Here is a 16,319-nt window from a genome sequence, read left to right on the forward strand (position 1 = left end):
CCGTGTACGGGGGGCCAGTTTCGGATTTCATCGGAACTCCAGAGGGTGTGGGCCAACACCACACCATGATGTTACTCAGCCAGAAACAGGAAGGAAATTCTGACACTCGATGACACTCTTGAGGGAAAGAAGCCAGACACCAAAGGCTGCCCGTTGTGAGACTCCATTCATATGAAATGTCCAGAGGAGGCAAATCTAGAGACAGAAAGTGGGTCAGTGGTTTCCAGGGGCTGGCGGTGGGGGGCAGTTGGGAGCCCCTGAAAAACTGAAGGCTGGGGGCTGGTCTCTGGCAAGACAGGGTGAGGTTAGAGGGAGGCCATGTCCAGCCCCACCCTCAACCCCCAGGGAAGGAGGAGCTGGGTGAGCGAACCACCAAAGGTTAAGGGAAGAAACCCGGGAAGGAGGGAGGGGAGGGGGAGAGGAGGGAGGGGTTCAAGCAGCCACCGGCCCAGACGGAAGCCTGAGGTGACTGAAGCGGAGGCCAGACGCTCATGGGGTCACACTGACACCCTCAAGTGGAATATTTAGACAAACTAGGGAAGTTCTGAAACAAAGCAAAACACGTAATAAGCTGGCACAAGAGGGCAGAGAAGTTGGCGGAGGATGGGAGACGGAAGCCCACCGTCGCTGCACCTGCCGGCGCGGGCCCCCCCGGGGGTGCGTCGGGAGGTGCCCGGGGTGCCCACTGGGGCCACAGGACAGCCGTCTGTGGGACGCGCCCGCCGGGCGTCCCCGATGAGCAGGGCAGGACCAGGAGGGGAGGAGGGCACGCGGGAGCGTGCCACGAAGCCCCTCCTCCCACTGTGCGCCTCCAGCCCCCACATTGACTAACATCCTGCCGGGCAGCAGAGAAGATCTGTCCGCAGGGTGTGGCTCCCAAACACGAAGGGCAGCAGAGGGCAGATCTGGGCCGGGAGTTACTAACGCGATGCCGGGCGCGCCTGCCCCTTGGGCGGCACACCGCCCTCGCGCTCGCTCCCTTCCCCGCGCTCGCGAACTGCCCGACAGGATGGGGAATCGGTGACTCCCCCCAACGGGGGGTCCCTCCTACAGGCGAGGGAGGGGCGCACCCTTCTCCCGGCACGGGCGCCGCGCGCCGTCCCCGCCCCATCCCGCGGTCGCCGGGCCACTCCCTTCTCACAGCCAGCCGCAGTCCTGCTGAAGGTTCCGCTTCCAAAATACAAAGCTGTGACGTTCATCTCAGCGGCACGTGCACGCAGCAGGCGTGGGAAGAAGGAAGGGGAGCCCAAAGACGCTGGCGCGGCCCAGAAGCCGGGGTTCTCCCCGTGGACCGACCCTCGTCTTAACTCCCAGGTGCCTGAGCCTCCCAGAGGCCTTCCGTTTGGGGGCTGTGGTCCTGTAGGCGTGGGAGGCCCGCGTGGCCCTCCGGGGAGCCCCCTGCAGCCACAGCGCCCCCCCCCCCCGGTTCTGCGCAGACACCCGGTTTCCTTCCCGGTTGGGACCGGTCACTTCAGCCAGTAGGAGAATCCCTCTTTCTGCTCGTCAATTGGGGGCATGACAGCCCCAGATGGCCTGCCGGGGGCTGCCACATTCTCTAATTCAGTTACTGTGTCCCCTGGTGGGGGCCGAGCTGAACATTGTCGGGACAGGAAGTAGCCCACGGGATGTGTTAGTGAGAAAGGCCCCCAGACCCCTGGTTCTGTACCCCAGCTGGCACTGGGGGAGCGGGCGCCACATGCATGTTCACAAGCATGTGCATGTTCTGGGGTTGAGAGCGTCCCTGCATCCTCTGAGACGGAAGCGCTCCTTCTGGGCGCTGCCCCCGCTGTCACCGTCATCGATCCTCAGGAAGCCAGTCCACGGTTCCAGGGACTGGGCGCACATGAGGACAGGGCTGTCCAAGGCAGGAACCCACCCTGCGTACTTCCTTTCTGTGCAGAACGCCAGGATGTGGTGGCATCCTGTGGGCCACGATGGTGACGTGGGCCCGCCCAGCGCAGCCTGCCCATCAGACTCGGTGGGCGAGTGTCAGAAAGGGGCCAGGAGGCAGGCACCCAGCTCCACTCCTCCCACATGTCGCCCTCCCCACCCGGTGACCAGGCAGCCAGGCTAAGCACAAGGTCGGTGTGGGAGGCCTGGGTGGCGGGGACAGGGGCCTCGTGGGAAGCCCTGGCCCCTTCCATCCTGTCTCAGGCCCCGCAGGGATGGGGGCCGTGCTGGGACAATGTGGAGGGCAGACCAGGCAGGGCTTGTCCTGATATGTTGGCCTGTGAGGGTGGCACTGGGACCCGGGAGGGCTGCTGGCTGGAGCCATGTGGCTGGCCCCCACTGTGGGCCCTGAGCCATGGCCTCAGGCCCTGTGGGCAGCCAGATCGCGTCTCTTTATCTTGGCCTGAGATCTTCCACCACCATCTGGGCCTGCTGGGCCCAGGCCCAGCCCCCTGGGGGCTTCCAGAGCTGACTCTGCTTGTTTTCTGGCAAAGGAAGGGAGGGGGCAGGTGGGCTGGGGGTACCAAGTGGTCGGCCAGGGGGGCCGGACCTGTGGGTGCAGAGCTGGGCTGGAGCCCCTCCCACCCCCGGCCTTGGCCTCTGCCCTCCTCTGGGTCCTGAGGCCTCGCCCACTCTGGCCCCTGGGGAAGCACCTTTTCCCTGCAGGCCACTCAGAGGGTGATGCCGGCCACCCTGACATCCAGCCCCGGGACAGTGCGGGCTGAGCTGCGGCCACCGGGCACCTCGGCCTCCCAAGCCTTCTCCAGCAAGCCCACCAGCCAGGGAAGACTGGCCATGATGGCCCTGGGGTGCCCGGGGGCTGGTCAGAAAGGGCCTGGTGGGCTGATTGCTCAGGAGTCCCCCATGGGCCGCCAACATACACACACACACCGTGGTGACACAGGGACCCTGCGGAGGATGGTGCCACATGGTTGGGGACCCCACGTGCAGCCCGGGGCCACCCCAGTCCAGAGTGACAGGGTGTGGGGAAGTCCCTCTGTTCACCTGGGGCATGGGGAGGCCTGCGAGATCTGTCCTCCCAGCCTCCAGGGAACCTCTGCTGGGAAGAGAGAGGGGGCGAGGCTTGTGTGTAGAGGGGGCTTGGTGAGGGGGCAGGGCACCCCCCAGGGGCCATGGGGCAGGTTCCCAGGGACAGGGGCCAGGTGAGGCCTTCAGGGCCAATCTGAGCCTGACAAGGGGGCCCCTACCAAGCTGCTCACCTCTGCAGGCCCTCTGGCCTGGCCAGGGAGGCAGGTGGGAGGGTGGGACCCCAGCAGTGAGGTGGCTGACAGGCCAGGCTCCCCCTGCCCCAGGTAAGCTGACCAGTTCTTAGGAGGGAGGGACAGGTCCTAGCAGGTGAAGAGGCCCACCGCCAGTCCAGCAGGCAGAGCCTTTCTGACCAGCCCCCGCGCACCCCAGGGCCATCATGGCCAGTCTTCCCTGGCTGGTGGGCTTGCTGGAGGAGGCTTGGGAGGCCGAGGTGCCCGGTGGCCACAGCTCAGCCCGCACTGTCCCGGGGCTGGATGTCAGAGTGTCCAGCATCACCTGCCACCGATGGCTGACAGTGAGGAAAGGGCACCGGGAGGGGCTCCCCCCCGGGCGACCATCCTGGGACCACCTCTGGTGTCCTCCAGGCAGAGAGGACACGGGAGTGGGCTCAAGGGGAGGGGCTAGGGGAGGGAGGGTTGCGGGGCCTGGTCACCGTGGAACCAGCCCAGGGAACAAGAGGCCTGGGGACTGCAGGACCACGGGGAGGGTCTGACCGCCCACCCCCCTTCCCTGGTGAGCAAGTCACAGCTCCCAGGCTTTTGGGGTGGGAGGGGGACCCTGAAACACAGTCTCCACCGTGTTCAGGCGCACACGCGCACACGCACGCCTCTGCTCTGAGACACACTGTCTCTTGTGCTTGTTCAGAAAGCTCTCCCCGCGGGGCAGGGCGGGGCGGGCAGGCCGCACCGGGGAGGGGGTGCTCCAGTGGAAAGCTACTTTGTTTTGAAGGAAGTGATTTTATTTCTTGGGTTTGTGCAGATTGACTGGGAGCTGGGTTTTTCCAGTTTTATCAGCTGCTGGAACTCAGGGACCCTGGACTGCAGATATCCCCTGAAGTGACAGCACTCCAGCCGGATGCCCGGCTCTGAGCCCAGGGGAGGGCCAGGCTGGACGGCACAGCCGCCCTGGATCTGGGCCGGGAGGCCAGCAGACGGCTGGGGCTGCCCTGGAAGTGACCCCGCTCCGGCAGGTCCGACACGCCTGGTCTAAGTACCCCCACCCCAACCTTCCCCACGTCTCTGAGACCTGCTCCAGGTCTCACCTCCCAGAAAGCCCTCAGGGGCTCTGGGGCGCCAGTGCCCTGGGTGCCCCCAAGTCCCACAGAACCGTGGGAATAGGACCCTGGAGAGTGTCATTCACAGCGTCCTGGGCCCTCCTCGCCAGGGTGGAGTGGGCATGGTGCCCCAGTACCTGGAGCTGCCCCCGCCCAGAACCAACCAGGGGTGCCCGAGAGGCCCTCCTAGAGCCATCTGGAGACAGCTGTGACAAAGCCCTGGGGGCTGGTGCGGGGCGTGCGCAGTGTGTGGCCCCTTCTCACCGTCCAGTGCTGGTTTTGCAGATCAGGATGCTGGGACCCCTGACCCCGTCAGGCCTGTTTATTCCTGGGGATGGGAAGGGGCACAGGGAAGTGGGGACACCCCACTCCCACACCTCCCTGCCTGGCGGCAGGAGGAGCCACGCCACCCACCCACAGGCACCTGATGTGTGACAACCTGGTCGTAGGGAGACAGCCTCGAATGGAGGGTGGAGGAGACACACACAGGAAGCCCCGTCTGGCCCCCAGACCCACTGCAGACTCAGGTAGCCCTGAGCGAGGAACAGAGTGGTCATGAGCCCAAGCACGAGGGCGTGTGCAAGCATGGGCGCAGGTGTGCAGGTGTGTGTGCGCATGCTTGTGTGTGTCCCCAGGAAGGGGGCTCATGGGCCATCCCTGGGTAGGGGATGGGGACTGACAAGGACTTGGTTCCGAGCCTGGGAGAAGGGAAGGAAGGACCAGCCCCCAAACCCTGCAGCCTGAGTCTGAGCCAAGATGAGGGCCTCCCTCTGCTAGGGCTCAGCGAAGCGCGTGAAGCTGCCATCACCCTTGCTTGGCGACGGTGGTCCTAAAGCTGTGGTCCGTGTTCAGCTGGTCCCCGCACCCATCCAAGGAGGAGGCGGCTGAGGCTGCCTTGCAGACCCTGACTTGTGAGCCACCAGACAGCTGTCCCCGCAGCATGGGATGTGTCCGCCTCTGCCCAGTGGAAGGGATCTGGTGCTCCACCCGCTGCACTGTCTGGCAGAGCCCCTGCCCTGCGTCTGACCTGCCTCCGTAGGACAGCTGCCCGCAGCCCTCACACCACCTTCCCGAATCCAGCAGGGACCCTGGTCCACGGCCCCACCCAGCTCAGCCCTGCCTGATGCCCAGAGGACCTCAGGGCCGCGTCACCAGCTGCGGCCGAGCTGGACGGAGCCCTGAGCCTGGGCCTTGGCCTTGTGAACTCAGCCCCAGAACTCCTGCTCACTTCTCAGCCCCTCCCCTCCTGACCTGCCCCAGCGCCATCCTCCGGTCCCGGTCCCGCCTCATTTAGAGCTGAGCAAGGACCTCAGCCTCCCTCCCCCACGGCCAGGCGAAGTCCCAGGCGCAGCAGTCCCCTTCGTCTCTCCTCTCTGCAGCCTCTAAGAATCTGATTCCTGTGGCGGGGCCCTGGGACCCCAGGCACAGGCCTCCAGCCGCCCTTTCCTCCCCCAGTTCGGCCACCATCTGTGACCTCAGCCTTTTCCTGACTTCAAGCCTGGGCTTACAACCACCCCGAGGACCTCACTCGGCCCGCTTTCTCCCTTCTGCCCCTGCCTCAGGCCAAGGCAGCCCCAGCCCGCTGCAGCTCCTCCCCTCCTGGACCCCAGCGCCCCGACCCTTTCTCGAGACGTCCCTCTCTAACCCGGGGGACCCCGCCAAGTATCTCAACTGTGTGCCACCAAGGCAGTCCTTTGCTGGGCCCCCTTTCCAGGTGTCCTCCACGGTGGCCTGCCACTAACCCACCCCTATCTCTGCCCAGTGTGGGGGCCCCGCTGGCCACTGGGCAGGGGAAGGGTCTGCAGATCTCCCAGCATGGCCAAGATCTCCAGCACCAATTGCCGGGGGCCAGGATGCGCCCTTGGAAGGTCTGATACCTGGGAGCCACAGAGCTCTGACCGAGAGGAAGCTGACCCTCATGTGGAAGGTGAGGGAGGGTCATCCGGGCTCCTGCTTGGCCTCTGGGCCTGCGTGGTGGCTGGACTGTGAGTGATGTGGGGAGGCTGGCCACAGAAGATGGTGGACAAGGAGTCATCTCCAGGCTCCAGAACCAGAGGCTGTCAGACTGGGCCCTTCCCTTCCTCCCAGAGAGGAGTCCTGGCCCCTCGTGGGCCCCCATCATCCCTGCCCGTCCCCGGTGAGGCTCTGCTCACGTGCACTCCTCTCACACATGCGATGTTCAGGCTGGAATGTCGGCAGCCGTCGGGAGGAGATGGCCTGTGTCTCAGCTTCGGGGCTCGGGACCGTGAGAAGGCCATCCAGAACCAGAGGACAGGCCACGGCCAGGGTGGACGCGGACCTGTGCGGCGCCCAGTGGGGCCTGTGGCCGTTGTGTCTGGGCGGCGGGTGAGCTTCTCCCTTTCCGGTGGACAGTGGGGCCTCGTGTCAGCCGGCAACGCGGCCACTCGGAACTCAGGCTCCGATTCCCGGCCTTCTGGGTGGTTGGCAGCGGGCGCAAGGCTAAGTCTGGGCAAGAGACTCGCAGTGACATTTGCACTTTTGCAGATGCCTTCTGAGAGAGGGGCTCCCCTCGCCCCTGGCCTTGGTGCTGCCAGGGACAGCCCCGAGCCAGCCACGTGGGGCAGAGGCCGCACACAGTGTTGACACAGCCGGTAGGAGGGTCCGTGAGCCATGAAGCCCCATGTGGGCCCTGGCTGCCGCCACTGGACTTTCACGTCAGAGAGAAACAGGGTCACTAGGCTGCGTGTAGGGACAACGGTGAGCTGTCTGCAGTCTACCCTGGGGCTCGGCTGGCACGCTGTGCAGGCCGCAAAGCCCTGCCGTCCGCAGCCCGCCAGCTGGACACGCAGGGCCGCCGGGCGGTGCGCTTCAGCCCAAATCCACGGCCTGGGAGTCAGGGGCCAGATCAGGGCCCATCAGAGTTGGAAAGTCCAAGAACCAGGAGCACCGGTGTCCTAGGGCGCGGCGGGGTGGGGAGCGGCTTGGCCCCGCAGAGGGACCTCATGCTGCTGCCACCTTTCTGTTCTATTTGGGCCGTCGAGGGGCCGGACCAGGCCGCCCACACCACATGCCAGGGTCTCCCAGGGACGCCCTCCCAGACACACCAGAAATGAGGGGCTGCTGCCCCCTGGGTGCCCTTAACCCAGGCAAGAGGTCATGTGAAGTCAGCCAGCGCCTTGGGTGTGGGGGAAGCACCCCCGCACTTGGGAGCCTGTGGGAAGCCTGAGCCATTTGAGGGGACCCTCAGGAGGAGGAGACAGTGGGGAAAGGGGGCCTCCGAGGCCACGCCCACTGTCAGCCAGGCACTTGCTGGGGGCGGGCGGGCCGAGCCCCCAGCCCCTGCCCGGGGGGGGGGGGGGGCTGCAGCTGCTCCACGCACCTGTGAGAAGTTCTGGTTCTGCCAACACAGGCTGAGCTCTGGGCAGGATGGGGTCGCTTCGGACCGTGCCGACCTGGGAGAGGACAGGCCCCGGCCAAAGGGAGGTGCCGGACCCTCCAGCCTGCACCCTCCCCACCTGCCCGTCACCTCTCTGGCGGGTCCCATGCTCAGAGCTCATTCTGTGCATCATGGGGAGGGTCTCTGTGGGTGTGGGAGCTTTGCCTCCTCCCAGGGTCCAGGCCACCAAGCCCTGAAACCAGAAACTCCCATGTCCCCCCCAGGCCCCTAAGAACTGCTCAGCCGAGACAGCGGTCACGCCAAGGTCTCTCTGGGGGACTCCCCAGCTGGTCCAGCCTCACCCAGGGGCACCCATTTCAGGACTAGGAGAGTAGAGGGTGGGGGCCTCTGTTGCCCGCAGAGGTGCTGGGGTTGGGGCAGGAGAGAAGACACTGACCTGCGGCTGCCCGGGCCTAGGAGCAGGGCTGGGGCTGCAGAACAGGGTCAGTGTTCGGCCAGCCGGGCACAGACAGTCTCTGTCCTCCTTGTCCCTCCCTGCCCTCCCTTTCCACCGCCACCCATGTGCCCTGGGACCAGAGGACAGCTCAGCCATCTCCCAGCGGGTCTGTGCCCGCCGGACCAGAGCAGGCGGGGGCAGGTTTCAGGGCAGCAGCCCAGCTGGGCACATGGGCCTTTGGCTCTGGGGCCTGCTGTGACGGCCCCCAGACATGGGCCATGACCCCCCAGATCCAGCTGGGAGCTCCCACCAGCAGGAGGCTCTGGTGTCCGGCATGGGGTGCAGACTGCTCCAACAGTGGGTGCAGGGGCACATGAGTGCCAGGAGGCCAGACCAGGGGACCTCCCGGGAGCTGGCTGTCTCAGCAGCTAGGCAGGGGGGCATGAGGGCAGGCTTGGGCTAGTGGCATGGAATAGGGGACCGAGGGGGGGACAGCTTGTCAGATGGGGGAGGCCGGGGTAGGGGAGGGTCACCCTTGAGGACAGAGAAAACTCGTAGGGGCCCATCTGTGTGACTGAGGGAGGGGACAGGCCCGTGGGATTTGTGCTGGAGGGCTGGGGAGGGACAACTCATGAGATGAGAGATTAAAATTACAAACACAAAATTAGGTTCAGGGCCTCAGAAGAGCCCAAGCAGGTGAGAGAAGGCTGTGACTCTGGGCACCAAGGACCTGAAACAGGGCTGCCGGCCAGAGCCGGGACTCTCCACAGCCCCATCTGCCCCCGACCCAGGGGCCTCTCCATCTCTGCCCAAACCTCTGGGCCCCCTCACTTGGGCCCTATCCTCTCCCACCTGGGTCCGCCCGCCCTGGGCCACCCACTCCTCACTCCAGGAGCGTTTCTCCCTTAGCCCTGTGTTCCCTGCCTCCAGCCCTTTGCATGTGCATAACCACAGGCACACCAGCTGGCAGGCATGTGCACAAAACACGTACAGATGCTCACACACACAGACGTGCAGAGCCCACACACAAGCGTATGCCACACACACCCCACTCACACGCACATGTGCACTCGGGTGCACACACGCCACAAGCACACGCACTGCACACCCACGGTGCCCAGTCGCCTGGGTCTGCGATGAGTTTGGGGGTCAGGGGCGTGAGGTGGGGGGTGCTTCCCGAGGAGCCTGGGCTGGGGGCAGTGGTGGTGCAGACAGGCCCTGTCCCTGCTGCCCAGCACTCTGTCCTCACAGTGCGACCCTGAGGCCTGGGGGGGCGGAGTGAGGCTGGGGAGCTGGGGGCGTCCCAGGGCCCATGCTGGGACCCACCAAGGTGGCAGGAGGCAGTCTGAGGTCCGGCCCCTTCCTTGCCCTGCTACACCCTCTCGCTCTCCCCCCTCCTCTGGGGACTGTCTCCCCTTCCTTCTCTCACTCCAGCTCCCCCCACCCACCGTCTGCCTGGCCTCCCCGACTCTCAGATGGCCCAGGTCAGCCCCCTCTCCTGAGATGGTGGCCTTGTCCCTCCGGAGCCCAGCCTGGCCCCTGGCTGACCCCATCCTCACAGCCTGTCAGGGCCTTCCTTGTGTCCTGTCCCCCGAGGCCACATCTGTTCCCACAACCCTCCCCCACCAGAAATAACACTTGGTGCCAGGAGAAGCCAGCGTGACCGCCAGACACCACATGGGGTGGACAGGGGCTGTGGGGCAGACTGGGGGTGGCTTCCAGAGCACCGGGGTGCCAGGCCCAGGCGGGGAGCCCAGCGTCCGCTCTGATGTTTGTCCTCACTAAGGGAGGCCTGGGCACTCTCCTGGCCTGGCCTGGGCTCTCAGGACCAACAGAGCCAGACCCGTCCTCACACACGGGCCACAGAGGCCGGCTACCAGCCTGGGGAGCAGAGAGCAGCGGGTGACCCAGCTGGGCCCCCCGGGGTGCCAGGACACAGACTGTGGCCAAGGGCCCCCTGCCCAGCCCCACAGGATCCAGCACCTCACCGGCTAGGCGCCCACTTTGCTCAGAGCTGTGGCCCCCACCCCCCGGGGTCACCTCTGGGCCCAAGTGAAAGGCAGGAGTGCCCACCACAGGGCACCTTAGGCCAGGGACCAAGGGCCCTGGGCCCAGGGTGGACCAGGAGATGCTGCAGACCCTCGGGCCAGCCTGACATGGTCAGTTCACAGGGGCGAGCAAACTTCCCGAATAAGGAGACTCCTCTGGGCCCTGGGTAGGCAGACCCACAGGAAACAGTCTTGGCTTCGGGGTGTTTCAGAGAAGCTGCCCCGACCCCCACTTTGGACCCTGGTGGCCCACCAGGGAGCACAGCCACGCTGGCCCCACTCTCTACTCTCTGCTCTCCACCTGGCTGCCTCAGGCCAGCCCCGGAGGTTGGACCCATCCAGGAGCCTGGGGAGGGGGGCAGGGAAGGAGGATGAGGCCTTCGGTGATTTTCCAGAATATTCTGTCTTAACAGCTTTTAGGTGACCGAGGGCACCACCCTTCCACTTCAAATCTGCTGGTTGGCGAGCCACCAGCCAATCTCCCCAGCATCTCCACGGATGGGGTGAGCCCTGGGCTTTCCGGCCCTTCTGGAGGGCGGGGGACAGGGCCTGCGGGGGTAGGGTGGGGTGGGGTCCAGTGTGGCTGCCCCTGGCCATCAACTCAGAACCGCTTCCCACAGGGTGCAAGGAGCTGATGGCCAAACAACAAGTAAGTGAGGTCCACGAGGTCCCTGTGAGTCGCCCATTCGAGGCCAGCGGACACACCGTCAGCCACGGGTCAACGAGATGCCACCAGGGGCTGGGAAAGCCTCGGCCCTGGAGGGCCAGCCACCTCTGGGGGACACTGCGTGGAGACTGGGACCCGTCACTGCCCGCCAAGGGCGAGATCAAGCCCGAGCCTCCGACCTGCCAGGCCAGAAGCAGGGCAGGCACCCGTGACCTCCTTGCATCCCCGGGCCCACGATGCCCTCCTGCCCCTGCCCTCCCAGCCGATGCCCGTCCTCGCCCTCAGGCCTGGCCCAGGGCTCCAGGCAGGCTGCGGCCTCGGCCCGGACTGACCGCTGAGCAACCACCTCCGTGGCTCACGTGTTCACGGGCCCACAGATGGCCTGGGCTGGCTGCGTCCAGAGCCGTCCAGGTGCCACGGAGGGCTGGGAGGGGGACGGCCAGGGCAGAGCGGAGAGGGTCTCAGGCCTACCTGTGGCCCCTCCCCGGTACCACTGCATTCCTTATGCCCGACCCACCCCAGCCCCTCTCAGGTGCCCTGTCTCTCTCGGCCATCCGGCTCATCCTGGCCTCTGCCTGGGACACCAACCGACCCCCGCCAGCCCCAGCAGCAGTGAGAAAGCAGGAGGCGCTCTGCATGGCACTGCTCACCCAGGGCCTCCCCCAGGCAGCCCCACCATGCTGATGGAGCCCCGGGCTGCCTCCCAAAGCAATGCGAGTCTGTGCTTCCCAGTGCCTTGGCCATGGGGAGGGGGACAAAGGGCAGTATCTGCCGGCCTCACATCCCAACCAGGGGTGGAGGCCACAGCCCCACAGTAGGGGTCCAGCCAGGGCCAGAAAGCCCATGGGGGCTGAGACAAGGGCAACCCAGCTTCACCAGGACCCCTGTGGGCCTGGTGCCCACCATCCTGCCCCCACTAGGTGGGTGGCAGTGCCCACGTTGGTCCCATTCAGGGAGCTGACCTGACCCCACGCCTCCCCTTTGATTCTTTCCGGACAGCCTTGGGGCCATTCCAAAGCCAGAGGCCAGAGCTGCCAAGGATCCAGCTTCCGGGCAGAAGGTGCCAGGCACTGGGATGGGAGCCTGTACCCTGCGGTGGGCTGGGCCTGTGTGTGGGGCTGACCAGCCCCCGCCTCCCCACTCGCCACAGCTGCATCCCCTTTGTGTCTGCACCACGGCCTCATCTCCCCCAGCCCCACCCACTGTTGCTCAGAGCTGATGACCCCACTCTGTCCTGTGCTGAGGCCCTGGCTGGTCTGGGGAGGCCTTGGGCAGGACCAGAGGGATGGGTGACTTGCCAGATTTGAACCAAGCCCAGGACCTCAGAGACAGCCTGCCAACCCAGGGAGGCCTCCGGAGGGAGGCGGAGTTCCCTGCAAGGTGGGCAGGTTTCTCAAGCCCTCTGCTGGGGGAGGCACCAGCCTCAGCGCCCCAGGCACTAGGGCAGGCTGAGTCCCTCAGGTCGCTGCCAGGCCAGACTCGTGGGCGGACCGGTGCCACTGAGGATGCTCCGCGGGAGGAAGGGCCTTGCTCGAGGCCCCGGCCAGAGCTTCGACAGCTGGCTGTGTGGCAACCTGGCCCTTGGTCTCCATTTTGGGGGCAGATTTGACTTCTTTGCCTTGGTCCAAGTTTCCCGACACCCCCCGGGGCCTGCTGGGCTTTTCAGAACCAAACTCATACAGTGCAAGTGGGGCCCCGAGTCCCCTCTCAGGGTCACCAGGCTTGGAGACGGGACAATGGTCAGGCTTGTGAGAAGGGGGCTTCCAGACCTGGAGGGAAGTGGCCAGAGGCCCCAGAGGCAAGGCCTCGCCCAGGCACTTGCCCCTGTCCCCATCGGGGCTCCTGGGGTGGGTCTTTCTGGGACTGGAGAAGGGACTAACCACACAGGGGCCTCTGCCTGCCCGCCCCTCACTCAGCCCTGCGTGGCAGGGCCCAGGCCTGCCTGATCAGTGCCTCTTACATAAGCAGCCCGGTGGGGGGCGAGGCTGCGGCTGGGCTCAGCTGCCCTGTCCTCCCCCAGCATCACGAGCTTCCAGTGGGCTGTCCTTGTGCCTTCGGTGGAGGCCAAGCCCAGCCCATAAATAGGGGTCTCCCCGGTGGCTTCTGCTCCTCCGGCCCGTCTCCCTCACTCTGCCTGCACTCCTGCTCAGCTCGGGGAGAATGGCCACTCAGAGCACTCTGTGGACGGGGCTGGTCCTGCTGGGGGTCCTGGGGGCCCTGCAGATCCCTACCCAGGCCCAGGTCTCCCTGCAGCCCAACTTCCAAGAGGAGAAGGTGAGGGGCTCTTTGCCTGGTCCCCAAGGCGAGACAGTGCCCTGTGGGACGGGATGCTCTCTGGACCCCAGTTGTCTTCAGGGGAAGAGGGGAGCTGAACAGAAGGAGGGTTGGGCAGACAGGAGGAGGCTGACGGCGAGAGGCCCCTCCCTGGGGCAATTCGCCAACCAGGATATCGGAGCCCGGTATCCCCAACTGGCAGGGAAGCACCTGTGTCCACTTGGCACACGCAGACACGCGGGACACTGCGTGCAGGTCATCCCTGACCCAACGCAGTTAGCCCATTGAGCTCACAACGCCCAGGGGAAACAGGCACATGTTCCACACTGGGGTCCTAGGAGGCACCTCCGTGCGCCAGCGCGCAGACGGGAGCATGGGGTGGCCACAGAAACACGAGAGCGCGCGCACGCGCGTGTACACACACACACACACACACACACACACACACACAGCCGGCAGCGCACTCACGCTCGGGGGGCTGCGCGGGAGCACTTCCGAGCGAATCTTCAGCCCCGCGCCCAGCTCCGACCCCTCCGGGGATGGCCTCGGCGCCCCCCCCCCCGCCGCCAGCTCCACCCGCAGGCGAGGCGGGACTGGGCGGGGGGCGGGGCCGCGAGGCGGGGGCGGGGCAGGGCTGGAGACCCGAGTTGGAGGAAAGGGGCGCCCACCCCCATGGGTCCCAGAGGGTCCTGGCAGACCCGGATGGGGTCGTTCGCTGCAGTTCCTGGGACGCTGGTTCACCGCGGGCCTCGCCTCCAACGCAAGCTGGTTCCTGGAAAAGAAGGCGATGCTGTCCATGTGCAAGTCTGTGGTGGTCCGGGCGGCAGATGGTGGCCTCAACCTCACCTCTACCTTCCTCAGGTGGGCGGTAGGGCTTCTGGGGCCAAGGGCTCCCCACCCACCCCCTGAACACTGACCCCTGACCCCGAGGGTGATCTGCCCACAGAAAAGACCAGTGTGAGACCCGGACTCTGCTGCTGCGTCCTGCAGACCCCCCAGGCTGCTACAGCTACGTCAGTCCCCGTGAGTAGGGCCCCTCCCGGACCCCAGGGTCCAGCCAGGAGTGACACTTGCTGGCTGGGGACTCTGTGCAAACCCCCTACCCAAAAGTGCATGGGATAGGATGATGGCTGCTCCACCGGGGTTAGCCTGGTCTGGATCTGCCCCAGGCTGTTCCTGCCAGGCCCCTCTCTGCTCCATGATGGACTGTCCCCAGAGGTCTGCGGCCCCACCTCTGCTGGCCAGGCGAAGTACACGCAGGCAGTCCCCCATCGGTCCCCTCACACCTCCCACTGTTCCTTGCCCTGGGACCCCAGCCGGGCCCTCCTCACTCACTGGGAGAGAACCTCTCCTCTTCCCCTTTCGGCTGCGGGCCTTGTGGTTGTACCATGAACTCCTCATTTCCTGAGCCTGCGTGTTTGTTGGCACCCCAGGACTTCTGGTTTGGGGTCACTGGACCCCACAGAGCTGAAGAGCTGTGCAGGCAGGAAGCAGTGGGTGGGCGCCTGCCCTGGTGAGTGGATGGAAAGGCAGCCAGACAGACAGAAGGAGGAGCACACAGCAGGCTCACGAAGGGCGCCCCTGCCCCCGCGGAGCTTTGGGGCAGGGTCCCTGGCCTACCGGGGTTGTTTCTTGGGTTCGCAGACTGGGGCAACAACCACGAGGTGTCGGTGGTGGAGACCGATTACGACGTGTACGCACTGCTCTACACTGAGGGTGTTAAAGGCCTGGCCCAGGACTTCCGCATGGCCACCCTCTACAGTATGTGACCCCACGCTAGGCCCACGGTGTGGACTGAGGCCCCATCTGAGAGGGGCGTCTGGGGGCTCCCCAAGCCGCAGGGCGGGGGAAGAGCCAAGATCTCCCCGGATGGAGGCCAGCGGCTTCTCCTCCCACCCCAGGCCGCACCCAGGCCCCGAGTGCCCAGGTAAAGGAGAAATTCAGCACCTTCGCCAAGGCCCAGGGCTTCACAGAGGACAGCATTGTCTTCCTGCCGAAGGCTGGTAAGGGGGCCCTAATCTGACAGGGAGGGGATTAAGGTCAGATTGGAGGCAGACAGACGGTCTCCTGATTCAAGGGAGGCTGAAGGGTGAGGTTCGTCCGGCCAGACCGCCCATTGACCGGTACACGGTCTCCAGAGTGGGGGCATTCTGTCCTCACCGCGTGACCTTGGCCTGCAGCCCCTGGGCCGGGCCCAGAAAGATACTCCTCCAGGAAACCCCCCCTCCCTGGGTTTACCAGGCTCCCACTGTGTGCCAGCCCTGGCTCATCCTCCAGGACACGCAGGCCCCCAGCCTGGTGGGGGGCAGGCACAAGGAACAGAGCCTGCGGAGTGGGGTGCCCGGGGCACACAGAGACACCAACCACCCTGGGCCTCAGTGCCCACAGCCTCCCTGGGGCAGGCAGCCTGCTCTGGCCCAGGTGGGACAGAACCCACTCCTTCTTTGGAGAAGCAAGGCCTAGGACGGGGTGGGAACGTGATGGAGTGGGAGTCAACCAGTGCTGCGGGGGCTGGGAGGGCGGCAGCCCTGGCAGAAAGTGGCCCTGGCCTAGGGCACTGACCACCATCCCCCGGCTCCTTTCTTGGCAGACAAGTGCATGGGGGAGCATGCATAGGTGAGTGTGATCGTGCAGACTGGCTTCACCCAGTGGTGCCCCCAATCACTCACTCAGTCATTCAGCATTCACCCACCAACAGCCACCCACCTGCCAGGAGAGGGTGGTCCCAGGCAGACGGGGGCTGGTGCAAGGAGGAGGAGGCTCCGCTGGGGTTCAGGGAGGTCCCTGGGGGTGGAAGGAGCTGGTGGCTGGGACAGGAAAGGGGTGGGGGAGATGGAGGGGAGATCAGAGGCTGGTGCCCTTCACCCAGAGACATGGTGGGGAGCCCCTTTCGGCCTGACACCGGAAGGAGTCTGGGGACCCTGGGGCCGGGAGAGGTGGTGTTTTCTGTCCCACCGACAGGTCCTGCTCTCTTGGCAGGTGACCTCAGCCTCGGCACCTGGCCACCCTGCCCTGATGGCTCTTCCCTCCAATACCCTGAGACACTACCCCGGCTCCTTCCACCGCTGCCTCTGCCCCTCAGCTTCATCCCAGCTCTGAGAATAAACTCCGGAAGCAACTCAGTGGCCTGGCTCCCGCCTGTCTGTCCTTCAGCCCTTACTCCCAGCTGGCTCTGGCCAACTCCCCGGGGAGCCGAGCACCCCCTCTTGCTTTGGGCCTGGGTCTCCCTTCACCTGGGAGGCTGGTTCTAGCTGACACCCACG

At 65.7% G+C, this 16,319-nt stretch overlaps 1 protein-coding gene across 1 annotated transcript; it reads left to right on the forward strand.

Moving 5' to 3' along the window:
• The first annotated feature begins 415 nt into the window (after positions 1 to 415).
• PTGDS (prostaglandin D2 synthase) lies at positions 416 to 16,178 on the forward strand. The gene is made up of 14 exons (XM_074362699.1): positions 416 to 1,314; positions 1,901 to 2,081; positions 3,979 to 4,189; positions 4,723 to 4,800; positions 5,051 to 6,200; positions 6,457 to 6,619; positions 10,529 to 10,618; positions 10,736 to 13,056; positions 13,778 to 13,917; positions 14,003 to 14,079; positions 14,701 to 14,817; positions 14,958 to 15,059; positions 15,647 to 15,672; positions 16,036 to 16,178. The coding sequence occupies exons 8-13, from the start codon at positions 12,943 to 12,945 to the stop codon at positions 15,670 to 15,672; spliced, it is 576 nt and encodes a 191-aa protein (XP_074218800.1). The 5' UTR covers positions 416 to 1,314; positions 1,901 to 2,081; positions 3,979 to 4,189; positions 4,723 to 4,800; positions 5,051 to 6,200; positions 6,457 to 6,619; positions 10,529 to 10,618; positions 10,736 to 12,942; the 3' UTR covers positions 16,036 to 16,178.
• The last annotated feature ends 141 nt before the right edge of the window (positions 16,179 to 16,319 follow it).

This window comes from Camelus bactrianus, chromosome 4 (assembly GCF_048773025.1).
Source record: "Camelus bactrianus isolate YW-2024 breed Bactrian camel chromosome 4, ASM4877302v1, whole genome shotgun sequence".
NCBI classification, from domain to species: Eukaryota; Metazoa; Chordata; class Mammalia; order Artiodactyla; family Camelidae; genus Camelus; species Camelus bactrianus.